At 39.2% G+C, this 25,253-nt stretch overlaps 1 protein-coding gene across 3 annotated transcripts in view; it reads right to left on the reverse strand.

Moving 5' to 3' along the window:
* Positions 1–1,335: 1,335 nt before the first annotated feature.
* The window catches only part of MLLT10 (MLLT10 histone lysine methyltransferase DOT1L cofactor), a 123,772-nt gene continuing 99,854 nt past the window's right edge, over positions 1,336–25,253 (reverse strand). For 2 of the 3 annotated variants that reach the window (XM_058817216.1, XM_058817372.1), the window contains 9 exons: positions 20,067–20,184; positions 18,665–18,737; positions 14,054–14,208; positions 12,021–12,209; positions 11,523–11,611; positions 11,039–11,397; positions 6,003–6,105; positions 5,035–5,247; positions 1,336–2,969 (listed from right to left, as the gene is read on the reverse strand). In XM_058817216.1, coding sequence (XP_058673199.1) covers positions 2,901–2,969; positions 5,035–5,247; positions 6,003–6,105; positions 11,039–11,397; positions 11,523–11,611; positions 12,021–12,209; positions 14,054–14,208; positions 18,665–18,737; positions 20,067–20,184 — 1,368 coding nt within the window. In that variant the 3' untranslated portion in view covers positions 1,336–2,900. The remainder of the gene's footprint in view (positions 2,970–5,034; positions 5,248–6,002; positions 6,106–11,038; positions 11,398–11,522; positions 11,612–12,020; positions 12,210–14,053; positions 14,209–18,664; positions 18,738–20,066; positions 20,185–25,253) is intronic. The other variant, XM_058817299.1, reaches the window with a different exon arrangement.

Consider the following 25,253-nt stretch of genomic DNA (forward strand, 5'->3'; position numbering starts at 1 on the left):
GCCATCTCTCCAATAGGAGAAATACACAAGGAAAGGCAGGACTCAGCAATTTTACTGATTCCTATGGTATGCTCCAATTGGAGCAAGGTGACTTATATTGCCTAGGGGTTTTGGCTTTGGTTTAGGCCCATGAATAAATCAGCAGGCCATGGTTCCAGGAGAGGTGCACTCAGGATTCTCTGGAGCCTCTGTGCTGGAGCAGGGGCAGATTGGGCTTTTCTTCCCCCTCCTCTCCAGGTCTGGCAGTACCAAGTGTAACTTTGGGGCCCAGCCTTCCCTGCTCTGTAATCTCCTTCTCAGCACTGACCAACAGCCAGATCTCAACAGGGCCAGAACACTGACAGCTCCTGGCCCTTGTACAGGCTTCAGCAGAAGTCTCCTGAACCTCTTCACCTTAAAGCATAAAACATTCATCAACTAACCCCAAAATGTCAGGAGGTTTTTCTAGTCCTGGTGAGGGTGGGAACAAGTGCTGCCCCTTTGCTGTGCCAGGAGATGTTTCACGTTTCCCTACTGTTGGTTCTGAGCTTGTTCATTTACCAGTCTTCTTTCAGGACTCCAGTTGTCCCCACTGGAAAATAAAACAAATCTATTCAATACAGGGGCTTTGAGCAGATGGAACATTCAAATGGCACAGGCAGCAGCAACCCCATCTTCCTGCTGCTTGTCCCAGAAGCTGCCCTGAGCCTCAGGCTGCCTCTGACTAGAGAGGGGCTAAAAACTGAGGAAGCCACAATGCAACTCTTGTCTGTCACCCCCTGATGAGCACAAGCCCTCACATTTTATCTTCAAGTGACTGTACAGGAGGGGTCACGGTCTCTTTGCTTCCTGGGAAGTAAAAACCAGGAGTTCGGCTATTTACCAGCCTTCCCATGGACAGTGAACTAATTCATGGACAAAAGCACTGAGCTGGTTTTACAGAAAGCACAGTTCAAAGTTTACAGCAACAACCTCGGGCTCCTCCCCTCACCCAGGCACAGGGCAGGGAAGGAGCCGTCCCCTCCCCACTGAGAACAACCAGGAGCAGTGGGACAACAGCCACTGCTCCTGTGGGTCCAGTCATTGCTCTTGGAGGGGGGAAAGCAAAATCTGACATCATCAGCCCCAGGGCTGCAACAGGCAGAAATGCCTGCCCAGTAAGCAGAAATACCCCTTAACAGTTTTTCAGCTACATCACTGTCACTTGAAAGCAAAAATGTACATGAAAAATACTTTTTGAAATTTTTGTAACAAAATTTAGTAGTCATGTGCAAATCAAACCCTTCCTGTCATGTGATGTTAACAGAAATATCCTTTTCTTCTACAAGACTCACATTCACACAAGTCATATACAATGATAAACATTATTAAAGTTTATTAACAAAAGCTTTGTACATATCTTTTCATACACTTGGAATTTTACATCTAGTCAAAATAACAGCACATTTCCATCTTACCTTTTGTACAAATTGTTACAGAATATCCACCAGTGGGGCGAGTAAGTAAAATAAACCACTGGTTTACTTTTGTAAAGTATCTACAAAAGTGATTTGTGACATTTTTAAAAAATTCCCCAGAACATATAAAAATAAATTATTTTTTTACTTTTTCAATTAAATCTACTAATTAGAAATATTACAAATCAAAATATCAATGTTTTCTTATGAATTCTTCACAATACAAAACAGATTCACAAAACTTTATTTACAGAAATGAGGTAAGAACTGTGCAATGTTTAACTAAGAAACATATTGCAGAATTAACATGTTCTTCCAAATAAGTACACAGTGGAGGTCTAATTACAGCTGGGTCTTTTCTGCTAATAATTCCCACCTCACTCTTGATTAGTGGTCATTACCCCCATTTAAACTGTCCTTCACCACCCTGCATAGACTCACCACGAGATCAGCAACTGCCCAAAGTGTTGGAACACAAGTTCACCCGTTTCACCCACTGGGAAATTTTAGTGGGAAATGGTATTTCACTTTTTTGGTAATTTATTAGTGAAAAGTGACCCAGGTAACAATCTGCCTGAGCTCTCTACAGTGGTATAAACACCTCTAGGAAAGGCAGAACAAGGCTGCTGGTGCAAGACAGAGAATTCCCGCTGCTAACAAGGACACGTCTAGTGCATGATCAGCTGTTTGCAGCCATTTCAACAAAATGGAGGTAGCAACAGGCACTTGGTTTAGGCCAAACACTACACAAACTTCTTCCAGTGTGGCCTTCTCATCTGGTAAGAAAACTTTGTCACTAGAACCAATCTGGTTCCTTTAAAAACCTCAAAACTCTAAAACCTACACCAAAATTAATAAACTTTGGATTCCATATCATAATTCTTATTCAAGAAAAACTCCGACTGTACAACAATAGGAATTTAAAGGAATAAAAAGTTCAGAAGTCAATTCCCTTATGAGTCAGGTTCCAAAATAGGTGTGTAAAAAAAGAAACTGCAAACAGCAAGTCCCAGCTGCCATTACAAGCTCAGTCTAAAAGGATCTATTCTAACTGCAGCAGCAGTTCTGATGGGCTGGGGTTGGACTGTTAAAACTACTGCTCTGAAACCAAAGCAATGCATCACTGCAAACAGTTTATAGCCTTTAAATGTGTGAGATCAGGACTGAAGAGTAAAGTCTATGTTCTTCCATTGTTGAATCTGTACTTAGTACCATCACATTGACAAAATAATTGTGATTTGCAGTTTTATCTACGTCACAGTCTGAGACATTAAAAAGTATATCCATTTTAGTGCAACAAGAAAGCAAATGAAAGCCTACCAAAAATATCCAATGAAAATTATTAACCTCTTGCTGTGCAGTAAGAGTTCCTTGTTGCTCTTTTTCAATCTGCAGAAAGGGAACCCAGGGTTTGCAGCCACATGAAGTGCTAGAACAGCAGGACGTGCAGGGCTCAAGTGTCATTCAAATGTCAACTCTTCTCTGATGCAACTGGTCCAGTTTTATCATTGAGCCTCTGTGTAAGAGAAAATACTTCTAAAAATCAGATTATAACATACAAAGCTAAGTAAAATTCAATTCATAAAGATGACAAAGCAGTGAGGTACATTCAGTAGAGCCATCTAAATAGTAACTGCTGCATTGTAAAAAATAACCATGTACTGCAGAATGAAAAGTGGGAAAGGAAAAAATAATTAAAGGAGCAGTCCTGTACTGAAGCAACTAATGCTAAGGTCATGAGAGGCAGCATTAGAAAACACCAACTCTCCTACTTCCCTTCCAACAAGAGTGGCTGTTCCTGGCTGTGGGTTTTATGTGAAACTGCAAGATGGCCAAGAGAAACACCAGGTGACCTCTGGCACACGTGCCCACTGGAGAGGGCTGAAATCTACACTTCTCCATCAGAAGAAATAAAATTTCCAATTTGCCCCATCATAATCCTTTCTTTCATATATTGCTACAAAGACATTTCCTGCAAGTATTCAACAGGAATGAGCAAAAATGTCACCTCATTCACTGAGCATTCAGAAATTTCTGAAAACCTGTTTCAACTGCAAATGAGATTAAAACAGTTGAACTCTGGCAAATAGAGAAATTGTTAAAAACAGTTCAACAATCTATGCAACTTGTCTCAATTCCAGCCTTAAAAAATATAAAATCAATTTCAAAAGAAATTTTTGGTAAGGGCCTTTGTTCAAAAGATGTTCTGAGATTTCTTGGGATTATTTATAGCTAACTTAACATAAATACTGGAATGATGTATTTATAGAAATACACCGCACTATACAGACCTAGCAATGGCCATTTTAAAAAATCAAAATAAAATCACATAGAATATTTTGCTTGGATGTACACCAAATACAGGGCCTCAATTTCATTCAATACTAATTTTTGGAAAATTAGGGGAGATGAGTTTTAAACATGAGAACAAACTGTGAACATTTCTGAATGGAGGCAAGGTCTGGAGACAAGCCCTGTGTGACCATTCACAGCTCTGATGTCACAACTGTCCAAACCCCATAGCACAAAGCTGAACAAAAGGAAGTGCTCACAACTTCGAAAGGAAGGGAGCTGTTTCAGGAAAAATCATCTTGAAAACTCATCATTTATGTGGTTTGTATCTGGAAGTGAGCACTACCTGGAAGTAGCCCGAGCTACACAGAAGCCCAGCCCGAGTCTTCCACCACAGTGCTCCTACAGCAGCCAGAGGATTTGGGAGTGGGGAGCAGAGAGGGGACTCATATTCAGCCCAAACTCTCCCCACCTGCTCTTGCAGACAAGCTGCTCTTTCTTCTCTACCACTATCACTTGCTGTCTTCTGCAAGTAATGCTGAAACTTTGTGTCTTCCTGCTCTGTTCATCCTTTGTTTTTCCAAGTTTCATATGCTCCTTCCTTTATCCTTTTATCTTAATTGTAGGACCCTAAAAGAATGAAGCCTGTTCTCTGAATTCTTGAATAAAGAGTTCTTGTCTCGGGGATGGAGATTATTGGCAAATACTGCTGAATATAATGGAACATCCTTGCCAGAAAAAATAAGTCTTGTTTCTTTATCTGTCCAGGAAAGGTTTCATGACTCGATGAAGCAGAAGAGCCTCAGCCCCCCAATGCACAGCCTCATTCTCCCAGGCAGCAGCAGGATGCACACAGCACATTCTCCTAACACAGGTTCCACCTTCCCAGAATGGGCTCCTCAGCTACTCCCCACAGCTCCACAGGGCCTGAGGCCTGGCCAAGGCAAACTGACAGTAAGGTTGTAAAAGGAATGAGCCACAAACCAGTGGGCACAGTACTGGGGAAGAAGTGGGGTGAGGAGGGCTAGGGCTGCAGCTGTAATTACAAGAGGAAGGCAAGGGTCACTGGATTGGTGTTCCGATCCAGAGAAGCAACAGCGTGCAGCAGACATGTCTGGTGTGACTACAAGTTCACACATTTCTGAGCCTCATTTAAGTGCAGTCCAAGGCTCAAGAAAAACAAAATAAAGACAGACAAAAAAATCCACCATCTTTGATTTATGAATACAGGCACAGAGCCTGTTTCTTATCTTTTAGTTACCTCCTGGAGGTACTGCACGGAAAGTGAGGTGAGAAGGATACTTACTGTCACCTTCTGAGCTGCATTATCTCCATGAATTGAAAGGAATGGGTTGGTACCAGCTGCATTCAGTGGTGAGGCCTGGGTGCCTGAAAGTAAGTTGTTTATGGGTATCTGTGCTCCTCCAGTAATCTGCAATTGCTGTACTTCAGACTGATGGTGTTGGTGATGGTGATGTTGTTGCTGTACTAACTGATACAAAAGAGCCTGATGCTGTTCCTTGAGTAATGTGGGGAGAGGGAGGAGGAAGAAAAAAAAAATCAGTAATTAGCTGCTGAAAAATAGCTCCTCCCTGGGTTCCTGCTTATCCAGATCTTCAGTTAGAGCAACCCTTAAACTAATCCCAGCTAATTTAGGTTACACTGATGAAGTTCCATGAGACTGTGGGAAAGGAAGTTCCTGGCAGACTTCCTGAAATCAGTAGCTCAGCAGAAGTTCAGCTAAGCTTGCTGGCTTCATCAGGCCTCTGTCAGAACAAACACACCTGAGAAGACTGAACTAAAACTATATAATTAACAATACAAATACTTAAACCGGTTACCTACTGCCCTATATGAATACTGCAAGCAGAGCAAAGACAGCTCAGGAGATGATATCCAAAATTCTTTTGCTGGTGTTCCAGTGGAATCAAAGACAGGTCACAGTACTGTTAGAATCCACACATGCTCCCAAGCTCTGCTGCCCACAGCTGATGGGCAGCTGTGGGCTGAGAGACAAGCCTCCATGTCCACACAGGACAAAATGGAACTCAAGGCACTGGGGAATTATTATTCTAGCCATACACACAGCCCAGTAATATCCTAACATTTTACACGACTATCATCCAAAAAGGCTGAAGCAATGAAAGACTAAAACATTATCAAAACCTTTAATACCAAGTTTAATGCATTACTACTATTTATATTAAGCTGAAGAGTTTATCCATGTCTTAGAATACAATACAGTAATAAACCATAAATAACTGAAAAACTTACTGATGTGAGTTGCTGGGTGCTTAGTAACTGCTGAAATTGCTGGTGCTGTTGATGAAGTAATAGTTGTCTCTGTTGGTCAGAAAGCAATCCTAGTCCCGAGGCACTGTAGGGTTGACAGGGTAATACTGTGGTTTATATGGAAGTAGGGGAACTTTTTACTTCAGCTTTCCATTAAAGAAAAGATGTATACAAACAGACAGACCCTGTTTAGCATTTGATTTCATACTGCACATATCATCCAACTGTCCAGTTGCAATTTCTGACACCATCCCCAAGTCTCACTTATGCTGAGCAACAGCAACCTCTTGCCTGTAACATGTCTACACCATGCACATTATTTGAAACTCAGATAATAATTATCAATTCTAAAGTACTTTTAAATACTTTACACCAACAGGCCAGATCTTCTATTACAAGACAGCTCTTACCAAACTTTAACACCTAGTTACCAAGCACTTACTTTATCCTGGTTTCCTTCTAATTCCCATCTTTTGTGCCATTCAAACCACTGATATTGCCCACACCTTTCTGTAATTCAGCAAACACCTTCAGCCTTGCAAGGGGCCAAGGGATGCTGCCATGGAATGAAGCTGCCCTCTGCTTTTGCCAACTACTTCACTCCCAGTCTCTGTTTTCATACCTACATAAAACTGTCTCCAATATTTAGGGAACTGGGCAGGAATAGATCCAGCTGACGAGCAGGCTGTAAATAAAAGGGTTTTTCAGCTATACCAGTTCACTGCAAGACCAACAGCATGAACAAGGGTGTGTTGGGAATAGCAGACCAGGAAGACAGCTGGATCTACTCTTTCAATAGAGTCTTAGCTTTTACTAGTTTTAAACACCCATTAAAATATTAAGGTGTTGTTTCATGATAGGTTTATCCTGCTGTTGAAAAATTTAAGTATTTCCCTTTTAGCTGTACAACTTCTGTCCCCTCCCCTCATACTGGGTGTTGAACAATGGGCTGCAACCTGTGGGAACTGAGCTGAAACTTTAACCAATACAGAACACACTGACAGATTCTCTGTTAATGTAGATGAGGTCACTGTGTGATGCAGAAGTTCTGGTAAGAAGGTGTGCATAGGATGTCAGGACTGCTTGTTGGGATTGGCAGTAAAGAATGATTCATCTACATCAGTCACAAATCCACACCATTAGGCTGCAATCATGTAGCTCCTCAGGGCATAATATTTATCTCATGTTTTTACAGCAGCCAGCAAACTGTGGCCCAACTCTGCTGTAATTTGACTTTGTCTTATCTTTGTATTTGCCAATATGCAAATACCTAAAGCACCACCATTTTCTCCTACTGGGACAGGGCAAGCCACGTGTGAACTTTGTCCCACACTTTGTTGCATGGTCTCAGCACTACAGGAACACCTGCTGGGCTGCACTTAGGATTCCCTATGGGAAAGGATAGCCTGTGTCAATTGGAAGTTTATGGGGCTGGATGGAATCCACCCAAGGATACTGAGAGAGCTGATGGAAGTGCACACAGAGACACTTTCAACCAATTTCCAGCAGCCCTGGCTGACTGGGATCTTGAGATCCCAGCTGACTACAAGATTGCACATGCAATGCCTGTCTAGAAGAAGGGCTGAAGGAGGATCTCAGCATCAGGCCCTGTCAGTCTGACCTTGGTGCCAGGGAAGGTCATGGAGCAGATCCTCTGGAGTGTCATCACACAGCACACACAGGACAGCCAGGGGATCAGGCCCAGCCAGCACAGGTTTGTGAAAGGCAGGTCCTGCTTGCCTGACCTGATGTCCTGTGACAAGATGACCTGTTTGATGGGTGAGGGAAAGGCTGAGAATGCTTCTACCTGGACTTAGGTAAAGCCTTTCACACTATTTCCCACAGTATTCTGACTAATATTACCATTATTTCCTTCTTCTCTTTTTACCTCACTTTTTCTGTATTCTTCTATACTGGCATGAATCTTCTCCGCTGTTTTTGTTCATTCTTTTATCCCATTCTTTCTTTTTCCCAGATCATGTTTTACCTTTGCACTTCTTTTTTCTGCTGTTGTTCTCCCTTCTCTTTAATCGCTCTGCCTGCCTCTCTTGCTGTGCACTGGCACTTGAAAGAAAATACCCTCAGTCAGCAGCTGAGATCTCAGTGTCTAGAAACAAAACCAAACTGCAGAGGACAAAATGCTGTGACTCCCAAGCTTCCCAGAAGAGACAGTTCACTAAATTTCACCACAGAGCTTTCTTTACACCAGATCAGCCTGGAATGTAAATTTAATCCTTTCTAGCTTCTCATTAAAAGGTACATGATCAGTCTGAAACTCTCCATCCTACACTCCTGTCTGGTTGTGAGAATGTAAAGAAACAATCCTATCTCTTTCCTCCAATCACTTAATCTCCCACTTGCTGGCAATCTGTGCTAAGCCATCTTTTTTCCCAGAAAAGGATCAAGTATTTTTTTCTCTGTCAAATGAATGTGGGTTCTTTTACCTACAACTTGAAACTCTCTCCAACAACAGTGTGCAAATCAGCGTTTTCTCACCTCCTTGTGTGCCACAGTTAGAGAGTTCATATAAGGACAATATGCATACAGAAGTCTTCATGTATTGGTGAACATTTGCCTATTTTTCACATTAAACTGTTGGAACAGATTCTGAAGTTTGTGAAGTTACTGTAACAAGCAACATCTGGCAAGTCTTTTAAAATGATAGAACAATACCCTGAAGTTAGAAAGCAGGGCTGAATTCTCATGTAGCTTTCCAACACCTTGCCAATACTGATTTAAACCACCTCCAACCTTGACCCCCGCACACAATCTAACCAGGGTCAGAGAGCTCACATCACCACAGCACCAAACCTTTGAGCCTGCCTGTGCTTGGCACCATTCAACCTTCCCACCAGGCCATTCAGAGAGGAGGAGTACCCTGGGAAATTTAACATTAAAGAAACAGTCAACTAATTGTCACTGAAGCAGCACCAAACTCCAGCCTGGCAGGTGTCCCATTCTAGAGTTCCAGAACCAAAAATTTAAATCAGTAGAAAGTATTTTTTTGTCTATTTTTTCTCCTTCCTTCAAAAAGAGCCTCTTTTTGCAACTTAGTTCCCCCAACAAAACTTAGTTCCCATATATTTTTTCATATATTTCACTTAAGCATTTCTAATGGGACAAAGAGGAACGAGGAATGCACATGTCATTACCAGAATCATATTAGCACTTACATTACTGAACTTTTCCCTTCTGAACATACAACCAGAAATACTGAAAAGTCACAGAAAATGAGATTAATTGTCAAACACCTCAAAAGGAAGAGGGCCTGGGAAATAGTGTGGATACGCCCAAACAAAACAGAGAATTGTGTGAAAAGTGGAATTTTAAATGTAATATAAACATTAATTTTAAATTAGTATTATTGAGGGAGCAGTGCAGAAAGAGATCATGCCATAACAGAAGGAGAGAGATGGAAGTGCTGACAGACTTGTACAGCATGAGCTTGTTGCAGCAGAAAATAGGGAGTCACTGGGAGTATTCCAGACTCTGCTAACAGTCAGAATGAAGGCTTAAAAACAGGATACTGGCTGCAGTATTTTGCATGAATTGGAACATTCTGCTACTGGGCTACACAATGAAGAGTTTCAGCACTTAAAATGGATATTAAAAAAGAAACAAAAGAACTTCTGCAATACAAAGAGAAAGAAATCATCCGTGTATAAACAAAATCATTTGAGAAAACAGTGGCATGACTGGTATTTAGCATAACTGATGTATTCTGGCAGTACCTGAAAGTGGAAAGCAGCATGAAACTGGTTAATATGATTGATCTTCTCTAGTATTTCTCACTCTTTCTCACACTTTTGGGGAGAGAATGCAAAATTTTTGTGGTTTTCACAAACCTCTGATGCTCAAGAAAGACAAAAACTTTTCATGAACAGAATGCCTTGTTTATCCTATGAAACCTCAAGTTCACAAAGGATATAAACTATGAAAAATACAGGCTCCTCAGGAAAAACCTAATGACACATCCAAACAACAGGATACACTTGGAAGTATCAGATTTTATGAGCCTACTGAAGCAATACCACACAATGATACACAAATATTCAGGAGCTGCCAAACCAACAGGAAGTGAAGAAACTGGAAATCAGGGATCCCCTGCATCATTACAATCTTGTGTGTCTTTTTTTGATGGATAATCCACCATAATCTCCAAAAATAAACTCTATTTAAAGACAAGTAATCTGCTCCCTATTTACAGGCACTTCTACACAGAACTGTAGTTCTCCTTCCTAAGGGAAGGACAGGACAAGGGGTGTGGGGAAGGGGAGCAGTGAGAAAGAGCTGGCCCAGCCTCTGCTCTATCTGAAAACACTTCCAGACCAAGAAGTCCATTCCTCCTCCTGGAAAGCAGCTGTCTCCTTTTGTTACCCATTTGCCTTGCAGCTCAAGCAGCAGCAGTTTATGCTACTGGGAGTACCTGGCTTTGGTGAAAGGCTGCCAGGAATACTCACAAATTAATGTTTTTATGCATTTAGAAGTCCATAAGAACACTGCTTGAAAAGCTAATTTTGTTGAGTTTGGAGTCAGTGCAGGCAACTGAAAACCATGCAAGTGTATTACAACTCTGGTTAGTTATGCCTATTACATCTTGAATTACATGACCATACACCCTTCTCCCCCTCCCCCCTTCTTACTGCAACAAATGGTAGTTCTTCCAGTGCTCCTTTAATCCTGGAAGAAAAACTGGCAGGACAAGGAATATTGTTTTCTGAACTGAAAAAAGGAGCTGAAGCACATTTACATAATTACATTTGTTTGGGAATGCGACTTGATTAAAAAACAGGAATTGACTAGGATTCCCAAAAGCTCCAGAGAAAACTTCTTTAACTTGACTATTTGTGCTTCCATTAAATGCCTCCTCACTTTAGTTCACAGACCAGGAGCAGAAGTTATTTTGACAATTATAGGTGAAGGAATAAACAGTGTATTTGGAGTAGGACAGAAAAAGCCAGCTAAGCCGAAGAACAGCAGGCACTGTGAGGAAAAACATAAAATCAACAAATTCTTACCTGTTATTTAGCGTGGTTGGCAGAGGATGTGTTGCATTGGGTGGCACGGTTGCATGAGTGAGAGAAGGGTTCTGTGATATTGTAGCTGGGGTCTGAATGACCCCGTTTAAAGCCCCTACAATTCCATTGATTGCCAGCTGGCTGGCTGGCAGTGCTCCAATGATTCCACCCACAGCGGGCACTGCAGGAATGGTGGAGGTTACAGGCTGCATACCACTGGCCAGTGCCCCCACCGTCACACCATTGACCTGCTGAACCCCGGGCACTGCCGAGCCGGGCTGGGCCGGACTCTGCCCGGCGGGGGGTGGAGTGGAAAGCGCTGATGAACTGCTGGTGCTCTGGCCGCTGGAGGTTATCTCCTGGTGTCAAAACAAACAACAAAGGCCCCTCAGCTGCAGAAAATTTCACCTAACACCACAATGCAAGGACTGGGATGAGTTAACTTGTAACAAGTTTGGGTTTAGAAGAATGAAATAAAAATTACCTGATTTAATACAGGAAGAGAATTGTCCGGTAAAAAACTGTTTCCCAGATGAGGGCTTTTACTGCTGTTCAAGGAATCGGTGCTAGGTGCTAAAGTAACCATTTCAAAAAACACACAGTGGTTAAATTTCTGGAGCATGTAAAAAGATTCAGAATAATTATTTCAAAACTATGACAAAGCTAAACACAGAAAATGTAAAGTCAACTTTAAAATCATTGCTGAACAGTAAAATATTAACTAAGTAATTGGTGAATCAATAGATTCAAACAGATGTGCCCCAAACTGAAGTAAAAGAGAAACTGCACTGAAACAAGTAGTCATAGTTCAGAAAAATAAACCAATTGATGTTTAAACATTTAACACATCAGCAAATACTTGCTCTATATTCATCCTACATTTATATTCATCTCCCATCAACAGCATGCGTGGATGAAATAGATATTTCATATAAATACATGTTCAAATTACTCTGACACTTTAATAATCCCCTCTACTTACGTGCTTGTACTGGAAAGGCATGCACTTGATGAGAAGGGCTGGGGTTTGAAGTTATTGTTGGAAAGGGCACTGAAAGCTGTGCATTGAGAAGCTGCAGTCGCTCCTTCTTGGCAGTCAGATTCTTTATCTGTTCCTCCAACCGCCTATTTTCAACTTGAAGTTGGTGTAATGATTTCAGCATTCCTAAAACTAAGACAAAAATGCACACATTCTATTCCACAGCCACATTCAATGAACAAGTAACACCTTCATTCAGATTTAAATTCTGCATTACATTAAGGCTAGCATATATATGAAAATATAAAATTATTACAGATGTCTGAATTTTAGTGGAAAGATTTAAGATTAATTTTGAGTAATTTAAATTGCAGAAAAAGTTCACTGTGTTTTGTGGTAGTAATTTTGGCATGCCTCTACACCCTGGCTTCAATACTGATAGAGCAGCAATGTTAGGGCCAGCATACATTTTAAGCAAACAGCAGTATGTGATAACTTAGCCCCAAATCAGAATATGAAAATAGTAGTATTTTATTAGCACAGCTTAACTGCATAGTTGGGATAAATCCAGTTCAGCTGCAGTATTAGGAATTGCAAACCTTATAAAACAGAGAAGTTTGACAAGAATATGCTCATATTTAACTAAAAGCACAGCAAACCAACAAGGGTTATATAAAACAAGCAAGTTTATGAGAAGGGAGTTGTTCTGGTCTCCTGACTCGCGCAGTGAATCACGAATGCACGGGAGCCCCGAGCAAGGCAGCAGCGCTCGGAGCAGCGAGGCGGGGCCGGGCGGCGGCAGCGATGTCGGCATCCCCCAGCAGGGAGCACTCTGCGAGCACCGCGCTCACCGCGCCCCCCGCGCTCCGGGCCGGGCAGCGCCTTCCCCACCGACCGCCAAGCGCAGCCGCCTCCAACTCCCACTTGCTTTCGGAACTTGGAGTTCCCAACACAGTGTACTACAGTGTGACTGTAAAGCCACAGGGATAGCCTCTTTTTTTTTTGATTTTTTTTTTTTTCTTTCTTTTTTTTTTTTTGCCTTTTTTTAAATTCTAAATTGTATTTGTTTAACATGACCTCTGGAGCTACTACAGACATAAGTCTACTGGTATAGGCACATCTGGTCATTTCCCAAGGATTTAGCTTTTATCCCTCCTCTTCAAGAACATACAAAGGAACCCTCAGTGAGCTCAAATGAGATGCAATAAGACTTAGCTAAACCTGTCCTCCAGCTATCATGTTTAAAGGATTATCCCTGCATGAATTTCCTCACAATTAGCATTTTTGTCAGGATACCATTCATAAAAATACTAACTAGATACCTCTTTACACTACCAATGAGAAGAATAATGCCTTCAATAAAATAGAACACAAACCATAACCTGGAATAAAATAAAATTTTTAACATATTCAGTGATTGTCTTTGATACTGATACATCACTGAATATGGAGATCCATCTGATCTACTGATCACTTATGCATTTAACATATTCATTCTTGGACTATTCCACTCTATTAAACATAACTTGAGAAAACAATAATTTGCTTGCTTTAGGAACTCAAAAGAAAGGCAGAACATAATAAAGACATGAAAACCCAGTAGGACACCTGCCTAACATTTGTAAATATTTTCTTTTCAAACAGCAACAGAAGTAGAAAAGTCAGATTTAACAATAAAAAATTATTATGCCAATTTATATCACACAGTATAAAGAAAAATGGGGAACTGTACTACAATATTTACAGCAGTGGATCTAAGAGTTCAGAATTCTTTTCCAAACTCTGCAACTGGACCTGCAAGTTACTTCCTCTTGCATGACACAACTTCCCCATCTATAAAAAGACAGATAATTATAGAGAAGTCTTTTGTAATCTACCGATGCCATGCACTAAGAACTATGCTAGAACTGTACACCACAGTTATATTTCAATTCACAACAGAAAATAAATTTTATTAAAATTCTTGGACAAGCACAGAATAGCAGTTCTGAGTAACAGTTGGCAAAAGTCATAACAGACAGATTGTGAGTACTTACTGTCACTGGGAGTGCCTTGCTCTAATAAAAACTGTTGTCCTTCACTCCACTGCCTCTCCAGGAGCTGTTCTATGCTGGCTGCTACTGGGGGCAAATTTTCCCCACAACCATTCCCTGATTGATCATAGCGAATCTGCAAGCTGCTCACAGGGGATCTGTTGAAAATATTGCAATTTATTGTTTAAAGAAAAGGATGAAAGGAAATGTATTAGAAAAAGGCTGTTGAAATTTCTTATCTTATATCAGCTCTTAGCACCTACATATCTTATGCTTCCAAGACTAAGTTAATTCATCAAAATCACCAAGAACTCCTGGTTCTCACTGCCAGGGCTTTAATAAAAGAAAGACATGTTATAACAATGTAAGAATTTATACTGAAAAAGCACATAACCTCTTCTTGCATACAGACTAACAAGACAGCAACTGACAGCACTGAATTAAATTACACAACACACACTCCTACAGCAGGAAACCATGATAATATGGATACAACAGGCCACCAACTTCAGGGGCAAAAAAACCAACCCACACCAAACTTCAAACCTTTCCCTGAGAAAACTGGGAAAAATAAAACCAATTTGTTAAAATTATCACATAGAAAGGCCATATATAATTCCACTGACTAACCTGTTCTAGAAACAGTCATGTAAATCTGGATTTTTGAAGGACTACATGAAAGTATTATTTCACAAGGATTAGAAGTTATCCTCTGCCTGTACTGTGAACACTTAATATACCTCCTTTTTTACTCATGATCACACACAGTTCCAAGAATAATCCCCTTGCCACATGTCTTTTCTCATTCAGGAGAAAATGAAATATTCAGCACAGAGAAAGCTGGCCACCTCTCTCAGGCCCTAGGAGAAGGCTTCTTTTGCACTGGATGGGGCACAATGTAACTTGTGAGCAAAGCCAGATGTTTGGTGTATTTCTGATTCAGGTTTCTGCTCTCGTGTATGCAAGGTCCCATTCCTCCTACAGGACCAACACCAAAGCCACTAAAAGCTGGTTCTTGGTTTTGTTGTTGGTTGTGAGGGGGAAAGGAGAGGGGTGGTTTTATTCAATTCCAGGAGCTCAGATTCTCAGGTAGCAGTTATTACTGCAGGCAATCGGTGCCATCATGGGATCACAGCTGTACTGTTCAAACCTGGTGCAAACCTACCAACAAGACCACCACAGTCCCAGTACAGGACAGCACAGAGAGCTCAGGAAATCAGTGTGTTAATTATCATTACCGTAATAAGCAGTGGTCACAGCACATTAGCTACCTAATGACTGTCGAGCATTTTGTAGGCACCAGAGCAAAGCGATTTTTACGAGAAAAGGTTTTAAGTAGGTGACTTAAGAGCTCTGTTAAGTATTTATAAATAGTTCCTCCTTTGCATACAGGAAGAAAGGAAAGCACTTGTTAAAACAAAAAGCCCTGATGAATGGGTAACCAAGGTAGTGTTTTTTGACAAGACATGACAAATCAACAGCATGTAACAGTTCAGACAGAGACAGCAAAAGCAGTTTCAAAACACACTGTTTACACGATGTGCTGAAGCAGCAAGAAGGAAAGTTTATGCAGAAACATTCTACACTTCACACAAACAACCCACTTTAAAAAAACAAAACAAAACAAAAAAAAACCAGAAAACAAATACATAAAACCACTGAACAACTCCCCCAGAAACTTCTCTCTCTTTCTGCATGTTCCTGAGCAGCACATAATGCTGCACTAACAGATTGTGCCTTTTGAATTATAAATCACCAACAAAATTCTTTTTGGGCTTTGGACTGCTTCCTATCAATTTTGAAAAGGCAGAAACAAAGCAGTGCATGATGCTATAACCTCTGCAATCCTTCACTGGAAGCCCATACAAGAGAAGGATTAAAAAAAAAAATCTAGATTTCTGTGTATTGCAACATTACTCAATCTCTCCTCTTCCAACTGTTCATCCTTTAGACAGGATATGGTTCCTGCATGCGAGGGCTGAATCCTTATTCCAAATAGTATTTGATCAGAGTTTCCAAGGATTATAAAAGTGCTGTGTGGACTGGTCCAATCCTGCCATGGAGATGAGAACCCTGTTTCACAGCTTGCCTGCTTCCATAGCTGTTTTTTGATTAAGTTTGGTACAGTTACCTATACTATAGAGCATTAATTAGAAGGAATAATGCATTTAGATATAAGCATACACACAGATTTCACTGTAGGTATTACATAACACATTTTTAAAACTAAGGTTAAGTATGGGGTAAAAAAAGTTTAAGTGCTATCTTGGGAAAAGCAGCAATTCCTTTGCAAAATGGAAACAGCTCACATATCCCAGGTATATTTATATTTCTCATATATGTATTAAAAGTTAAAATACGACAGCTTAAACATCAAACACTGTGATTATATTGGGGTACAAAGATATAACAATATGAATTGGAAATGACCATACAAGCTCATGAGTCACATATGTCTTCCCCAAGAGCTGCAATCAGCTGCGTCATCAACAGCAAACAAATGTTCTGCAAGTGTTTTTATTTTAAGCAACTCACTGAAAATCACATGGTTCTTTCGGAGAACTGTGTTATTTATGTATCTCATAAGCTTCAAAGGGAACAGAGTCAGAACTTGCAGCTAAATAATTTTAATAGATAAAGCAGGTAACATTTGGAGTTGCAAAATTTCCAGATAGCAGATTTTTTTAAGTTAGCTTTTTATTCACTATAAACCATATTTTAAGTAACCAGAGTTACTTATTTACTGAAGTGGGGAAAGTGGGGAGTTACCTACACATTTCAGAATCTTTGACATATGTGTAATCTTTTTTGTTGTGCAAACCAGAGGTGAAATTCGCTGACTACTGAACTTAACTGAATGAGTAGGTTTTCCACATTTTTTCCATGCTAGGTATTTCAAACTAAAATTTTCCACCTTTCAATTCTGTTACTACAGCACCGATTTCTCCCCCTTGCTTTCTCTCACCCCAGCCCCACCCCCCTTTCTGGCTCGTTTTTGAACAACCCTGCCAGGCAGAATCTCTCTCCCCTTTGCAAAGGGCTGCAGCTTCCGTACACTGCAGGGACCTTTTCAGCTGTGCACTGAGGTGGCCTTTGTATCATCCAGCTCTCCTTCAGCATCCCCACCAAAACCAGCTGGTGTTTCACCATGCTGCAAGTACTGGACTGTATATACCCTGAACATACACACTCTGTAGAAGCATCACATTTAAGAAGTTTACCTTCCCATGTATTTGATCAGAAGACAAACTGAACACAGCTATGACCAATGCAAATAGTGCAAAGATCAGATCTCTGCATATTAACTAAGGAGGCATTAAAACTTGTAATTACCACAACATGTATGCATCAGAGGACTACTTAATATAAAATCAAAAGTTCTGTAATTTCCTAATTGTTAAGCATTTCCCTTTGCAAAATTCTCTGAAATTCCTTGTCTGTACAGATCAATTTATATGCTAATGTAAGTATACATATTTATACTAAGAATATAATCTAATTTGTAAATTCTCTATTTATTATTTTAGAAGCAACACATACTGGAAAACTTAAAAACAAGTTCATGACTAGGTAATAACACCTAAGTATTATAATGGATAATCTCATCCCATCCAGCAAGATGTCTTTTGATTAATTAGGAATATAATACAAGATCAACAACACCAGGCATGTACATTAAATTACCCAATTTGGAGATATTTGTTATAAATTACCATAATAAACACATGCTATAGCAATAAAATTCATTATTATAATGCTATTTCTGTGTAACTAGCATTTTTTAGCTATCGTAAAATTTTTTTCATGATAAATCTTTTTTTCAGATACATCTTTCTCATGGTTAGTCCCTAAGTAAAAAACACAGTAATAACACCATAAAATGTACCTCATGCTGTATCCAGTTAGGAAAATAAAGCTCTCTAAACAAGGATTTGCTTAAAATACACAGAAAATATTACTGAAATATTTAAAATGCAATATTAAAATTTTTACAACAAATATTTTATAACAAAATAAATAACATGATACCGTTTCAGCAGAACTCTTATCTCAAAGTTTTCTAGCAAATGTGAATTGCAGCAGAACAAAAAATACTTTTTTCTACAGGGAATTGCTAAAAATTTTGAAGTTATGAGGGAAAAGGAAGGAAATATTTGCTTGGAATTTTTACTGATATTTAATGGTTCTTATTCTTGTGATCATTGTTAAGTATATGGGATTCTGGAATTTTTGCAATTACTAAACTAGGATTGTGGTGACAAATCTGAGGAGATAAGCAGTACATATGGATTAAATGATAAATAAATCCCTCTAAAGCAAGACTCCATTTCTTAAGTAAGGGAGTAAACTAACTTACCTACAAACCTTAATTTGTAAACCTAATTTCAGTTGATAGAAAAGTAAACTTCACCACAATTTTAGCTCTCTGGATGTATTAGGGATTTTTTAGAAGGACATACAGATACAAAAATACATGCATTTATACATGTGTGTTTATATTCTTATATATATGGGCTTTTAAAACACTTTGGTATTGCTGGTAAAAAGACAGTGAAGTTTGCAAATTTTAAAACATTTCCTCTGCCTGCACTCTCCAATGTAAATAACACTTACCGTGGTGAGAGACTTCCTCTGGGTGATCCTCCTCTGCCAACAAGGCTTCGGCTGTTATCTCCGAGATCTTGATCTGCAGTGTAAATATTTCACAGCTGATAAATCACCTTTTCTTAGATAAGAGTTTTAATATCTGATGTAGATATTTTTAAAATACCTTCAATCTCAACTTCTATCTGTAGTTACTGCTGAAGAGTGAATAAGTAACTAGTTTAAGATTGCTGAACTGTAGCATGTAAGGTGTTGTCCTTACACATTTCTGAGGCTGTACCAGGCCATGGATTATGTTCACTTCTTTCATTCCTTTCAGTTTTACAGCACAGAAGCGTGGTTTGCATTTGCAGTACCCTCCCCTCAGCCACTTTTAATTTGTACGGTGAAAGTAATGAATCACAGCTGTGGACAGCTAATCTGTATGCTTATCACAGCAAATCCTGATGCTCTGTATTTTTTTAACACTTTGCATCCCAAAACAACTCATAAAATATATAACGTATTAAACTTACCGTCGCCATCTAACAAGCACGCATTATTCTGCAAATTTACTGAAAACTTTATGAAAGCGTATAATTCACTAATTCCTATTTATAAGCAAAGCATAGGAAAGCCCCTTGCTAAAAAGGTAGTAAAACAAACAAAAAAGGCCTCATTAAATATACGAAAACGTTTTGCTTGGAAGGACTCAAAAGGGTTATTTTCCCTATGGCCTCTCAATAAAATAACCCTATCTGCCCCCTTCAAGGTTGCCCTCCCCCTATTCTGAGTCAAGCGACCTCCGACCCCTTGGAGGGCAAAGACATGACTGATCCATTCTTGGTAAACTGCTAAACTCATTCCCTTCCCCCAAACAGGCATGACTACTACGACATGTCAACAAATCCTTACGGAGGGAATGAAACAAAGCAAAGCCAGCGGCTCATTAAAACCGCAGCGGAGAGCCCGCGGTACCAAATGCCAATCGGTAAATATTCACAAGATTATTAAATGCTGCACAAGTTCTCTAACGGGATCTCTTTCACACGAACTTGTATGTAATGCAATTTCATGAATTATGCAAATAAAGGTTTCAACTATTCACGACAAAACCCAGAGCTGTGTCACTCCGGCTGCAAAGAGCTGGGAACTGAGCGCATCAATCACGGGAGTCACAAGAGACACTGGTGCATTCCTGCCTGCTGATGGCTCTGCTTAAACATTTACATTTCACACACCGAGGGAAAAAAAGGGGGAAGAAAACCCACGCTGTTCCACAGAACTGAGAATTTACTTCCAACACAGAACAACTTTGTACAGACATTTAATAACCAAAAGTTGAGCAGAAATCAAAAACACAATTTAACAACGTTTTTAAAAACAAGGAGTTCTGTGAAGCTGCACATTTGCACCGGCAGAGGAAGCTTACCTGCTTGGCTGTTTTCAGACTGAGCTATAATTGCTGCCATGGCTGAATTTGGATTCAGCCTATTGCTGTACATGTGGGATGGAGGCAGACTGAGAGAAGATCCAGGTAGGGTGTTTGCCTGCAAGAAACCAAATAAAACTTGAATTGTTTTTTATAACGGGGAGAAATGCTAAATGTATTTTAAAGAAGCCTTCTTAATGCACTTTAATTATTTTTGCACGTTGAATGCTTTTTAAAACAAAGTATTTAAAAAAAAAAATGTTTTCCATTTGTGAGTATAGAAACAGAATTGCAGTACTTCAGAGAACAGATCAGGTTTTAAAGTGTATTGTATTTGTGGCTGGTAAGGTCTTCTAATTAAAGAAAACCCTTCTAATAAAAAAGTACTGTACCAAATATTAAAAACACCTAAAGTGCATTTTAAAACAACTGCAGTTTGCAGGACGGGCAGACTTCCCTGCGATCCTGAAGTATGTGCTCAATGCTAGGACTCAGTAGCATGGCGACCATGTGGTTATCCTACTAATTATTTAATCTTATTAAACCATTTACAAAATAAGGGCAGGTAGACAACAGATGTCTCACAAATGCTTGGGTTCCTTACATCACAAGCCGGCTGTGGAGGTCAAAAGGTCCAACTTTCAGCTCTATAGTTTAACTACACAGAGCCATATTTCCTTTGCTCGACTCCGTCATTAGTAAAACGTGCACAGTATTTTGTTACTTCCTATTTTGATAGACTTGGAAGCCTGGTGTTTTTTTGTTTTGTTTTGTTTTTATTTTAAAGAACGCAAACAGCCATTACAAGTATGTTTTCTATACAATAGGGGGCTCCGGGAACCACAGCTTTGCCCTGACCCCATATAAGGAACTGTATTTTTGGCAGCTGGCCAGCTCTACTTATTGAAGAGCTCCGAAAGTTTGTGTTCATTCATGTTGCTAACCACAATTCTGAAGGTCTCTGCTGGGACTTGTGCCAAACAAGCGAAAATGAACCCTTAAACAGATGAAGCTAAGGAGGCTGGCCAAAATCTTGCATAATCCAATGCAATAAAAATACCTTCTTCCTTGGCTGCTTATGCTTTTTCCCTTTCGAAGAAAAAAATATTTGTGTCAAATGCTAAGTTGCAGAGACAAGCAATCAAAGAAATAAAAGCACGGCTGCTTATTTTGAAAGCATTTTCCTACCTGATAAAAATTATTTGAGAACAAAGAAAAGACTGGAGCGGGGGGGGGGGGGGGGGGGGAAGCAGAGGGTAGAATCAAAGATATATAAACCAGTGTGATCACTGATTTTAAAATTAATCTTCTAAGAAAATGTAAACAACCTTTACAAATGAAACTTTTTTTGAAAAACAAAAAAGGAAGGTGAACAGTAAGGAACTCAATTTGTGGGACACTTTGACATGCATAACTGCACACAAGAGACAGGGGAAACATACTGGTTATTACAGCAAAATATTACAGAGTATAAACTATGTCTCTGGAAAGAATCACACACTACCATTAACTTTGGGCTTTCTGCCAACATATTAAACTTGATGAATGGACTTTTATGAATTCACACCACTGTTTTCAATGATGCTTTATTTACTATATACTGGTGAGAAATTGTGCCTGATATTTACATTCTTCTACTGTCACAAAGTTAGAAAAAGCCACAAGTAATTGCTTACAATGATCAGAGGTTCATTCACTTTTCAGTTTATAGGTACATGCAAGATTGCTAGACATGGAACCACAGTGTCACTTCAAATCTGGTTGTTACTTCTTCTGGTTGTTTGTTGGGGTTTTTTTTAAGAATTGCATATCTCTAGTAGAATTAATCTGAATTATTTCTAAGTCTTAAAAATAATGCAGGCATTTCCACCTACCCAGGTACAACAGCTTCCAAAATACAATACACATTAGTACTGTGACACTGACGAAGGCACCAACACTGCACAGCTCCTGCTATTTTTCTCTTAAAAAATGCCCATAGGGCAGTTTCAACTTAACTATTGCTGTTCCTAGCAACCTTCAGCTGTTTTCCCCCTCAAAACCAAACAAACTTCAGTCAAATCCTTTCACTGATAAAACCCTGCAGAATGGACTATTAAGAGATTCAACCATATCTAAAAGATCAGACTAGGAAAACAGAAGTTTATATGATGGTATGAGGCCTACTCATGGTTTCGGGGGTTGGATAGGGGTAGGTTTTAAATTCCAAACACCAGGTTTTAGTTCTGTTTCGTTTTAGCATTTTTCCTTAAAATATTTTGTTTTATTCCAGTAAGTGTATGTACTGCTCACATTTTTACACAGAAGCTTCTATACTTAGCTCTCAGTCCATGTAATTCACTGCAAGCCTGCTTAAAACTGTGCAATAGCAGCTATATATTGATTTATGATGGCATGGTAGCTGTAATAAGCAAGGGGAATACACTTCTATTTGACTGAAACTTGCACAAATAGCTTTAAGAATTTTCTGAAAGTACCTAAGTATCTTGAAGGGAGTTGCTAAAGTTTGTTGAGTTAACTATCACACCACAAAACAGAAGACATCAAAGGAATTAAACGTTTGCTAAGTGGGTTGATATAACAGATCAAAAGACTTAGCAGGATTTAAACAATATCTAAGAACTTTAGTTTTCTCACAAGTAGTGGTTTCACCCTAAACATTACCCCTGTTTGCATTTTAAAGTCTTACAAGTTGGAACTACAAAATTTCCAATGCCATCCGGCATATGCAACTCTTAAAGCAAAAAGACACAATAAAATTTTTCAAGTGAGTTGAAGGTACATAAAAAAACTTTGAAACTACTTTTAAAAAACAGCAATGTAAAATGACAAGAATAATGATTTGTGAAGCTTTCTTATATATGTGATGACTTCATCTGACAAGGAAGTAGAGAAGGTGGAGGAGTGCTACATTATTTAAAGGTGAAACAGGAGCTTCATGTTTCACTCACAGTCGAAACAAGCTGTAGCAAGCATTTATTAAAAATGCGCAATCATCCTGTCAATACGTATTAAGGTCACAGGACTGACACACGTTCTAAAATGCAGAATGCAGAACTTTTAAGGCTGTATTATTCTTTATTTCAACTGTTTCTATTTAAACACTCAACACAATACATGATCAAAGTGTATGAACTAATAAAAACCCAAGACTACTAAGTATTTATTTCGAAAAGGCAGCAAATTTTCCTGAAGATATTTTAGCAGAAGGATTTAAGCCCATCTATGGATATACAACACACTGCTTTCCTTTATGGTATGTTCAATAAATCAGTAAAGTCATATGCAGCAGAGCAGCACAGAAGGACAATGCATAGTAATTCAGAGAATGGCCCTTGCAGTAAGAAATTATTGATATTTGACTGATGTTTAAAAACACTTCCTCTACAGCAAGAGAGAAAGTACAAGCATATTCTTCTAATTAAAAAACAAGATTTGCATGTTAATAAGATTTAACTCATATATATAAATGTCCTCCAAAATATTTGTAATAGTTTTATATTTGTTTGCATGACTCCAGGACAGTATTTAACAGCGTGACTATAAAGTTTCCAGAGGATTCTTATCTGAACATGCACTCCTATCTGAAATTTCCAGGGAAAGTAGTCCCTTCAATCAAAAGTTACATGTTCTTTCAGCAGAAAAAAATAAAGGGGAGAAAAATGAGACAATACTTAACTGCATGCAATCAGATTGAGTCTCAAAACTTTGAGACTCTTGGAACATGCCTTTTCCCCCACTCCTTTCAAGTTTTATGCTATGAAATATTTTCTGATAACAGGCCTCATTTCTGTCTCAGCTCCACACCAGTAAGGTTTTAATACTCAGCGTGTGATGAGAGATGAAACCAAGTGTGAACAACTTTTGGGTCCCATGAGTAGGCTGACTGTTGAAGCTGTCAGGTTCAATTGCATCATTCCACATTATTCAATGCCCCAAACTGCTCCCTAATTGTTAGAGGCTTAACATATTCAAAACCATTGTTTAGGCTAATGCTGAAATGCCTACAGTTGAGTTTCCACAAAGAAAGGGGAGGGATTTAATTCTAGTTAAACCATTACTGAACTCTCTTCCTTTCGTGATAGGGCAACAAGGATGGCCAGAACAACCAATTCCAAGACAGCTTCTTAATCAGTTTATATCCAATCAACAGCCCTTTCCCCCTCTGCTTTAAAAACTGTCATTGCCATATTGTAGCTTTGTGTTATATCATATAATGCTTTACTATTAGTGACATATTACCTAATTACCTATTTCCACCAGTATTTTGTCAAAAATCATTTCGAAGGTTAATTTTACTTCTTGTTTAACATAAAAACATATCATTGTTCCTGTGGTTGGGGTCACACCATTTACCAATCATACCAGGTTATTCATCACAGCATGATGCTGGGATATGAAGTGCAGAACTACCCCTTGCTCCTACTAATACAGAGTCAAGAAATAAAAAGCATTAGAGATACCATTACCTACTTATGGCCCACTGCTACTGAAATCGTATAAAAAATTTCTATGCAAATGAAATTTAAAGTTAAATTTTCTGCAAGCTGCTCTGCTACCCTTCTGAGATGTTACAAGCACTTTCCATGCACATCTAGCTTCATGAAGTATGGAAGGAAATTCAAGCACAGGACCAAGTGTTAGCATCAGTTTACTTCATCTAGAAGACATCTCAGGCTGATGCCTTTTGGTCTATGGCAAGCAACATTTATCTGAACAATTAATTACTTAAAACCTGCATTGAAATTAAATGAGTTTAAATATGAACATATACTAATTCTAGATACATAATTATAATAAAACATTTATAATGTGCATATATAGAAATGATTTTATTGAGAAGTGAAAAGAGCCGCCAATCAAGTGACAACAGCAGAAGCAACCTTGCCTTGTGTTTCCTACCTTAACCTGGGCAAGTGAAGAAATACTATTTTTATCCCTAGATTTTTTAAGGCTTTTGCTTGAGTGTTGAAGGCAATGGGAAGAACATGCTATTGATTCCTTTTATTCTTTCAGAACTTGTGGTACAACCTCTAACTGCATTTAGGAGAGGTGAGGCACCCACCAACGCCCCTCATCAATGGCAAAGCACCCCCACTGAAGGGTGGTCACAGCACAGCAGCACAGAGGGGTCCTGCCATGTGGACACTTTCTCATGCAACCCTTCCTGCAACACAACCCTTGAAG

Source organism: Ammospiza caudacuta, chromosome 1 (genome assembly GCF_027887145.1).
Source record: "Ammospiza caudacuta isolate bAmmCau1 chromosome 1, bAmmCau1.pri, whole genome shotgun sequence".
Taxonomy (NCBI): Eukaryota; Metazoa; Chordata; class Aves; order Passeriformes; family Passerellidae; genus Ammospiza; species Ammospiza caudacuta.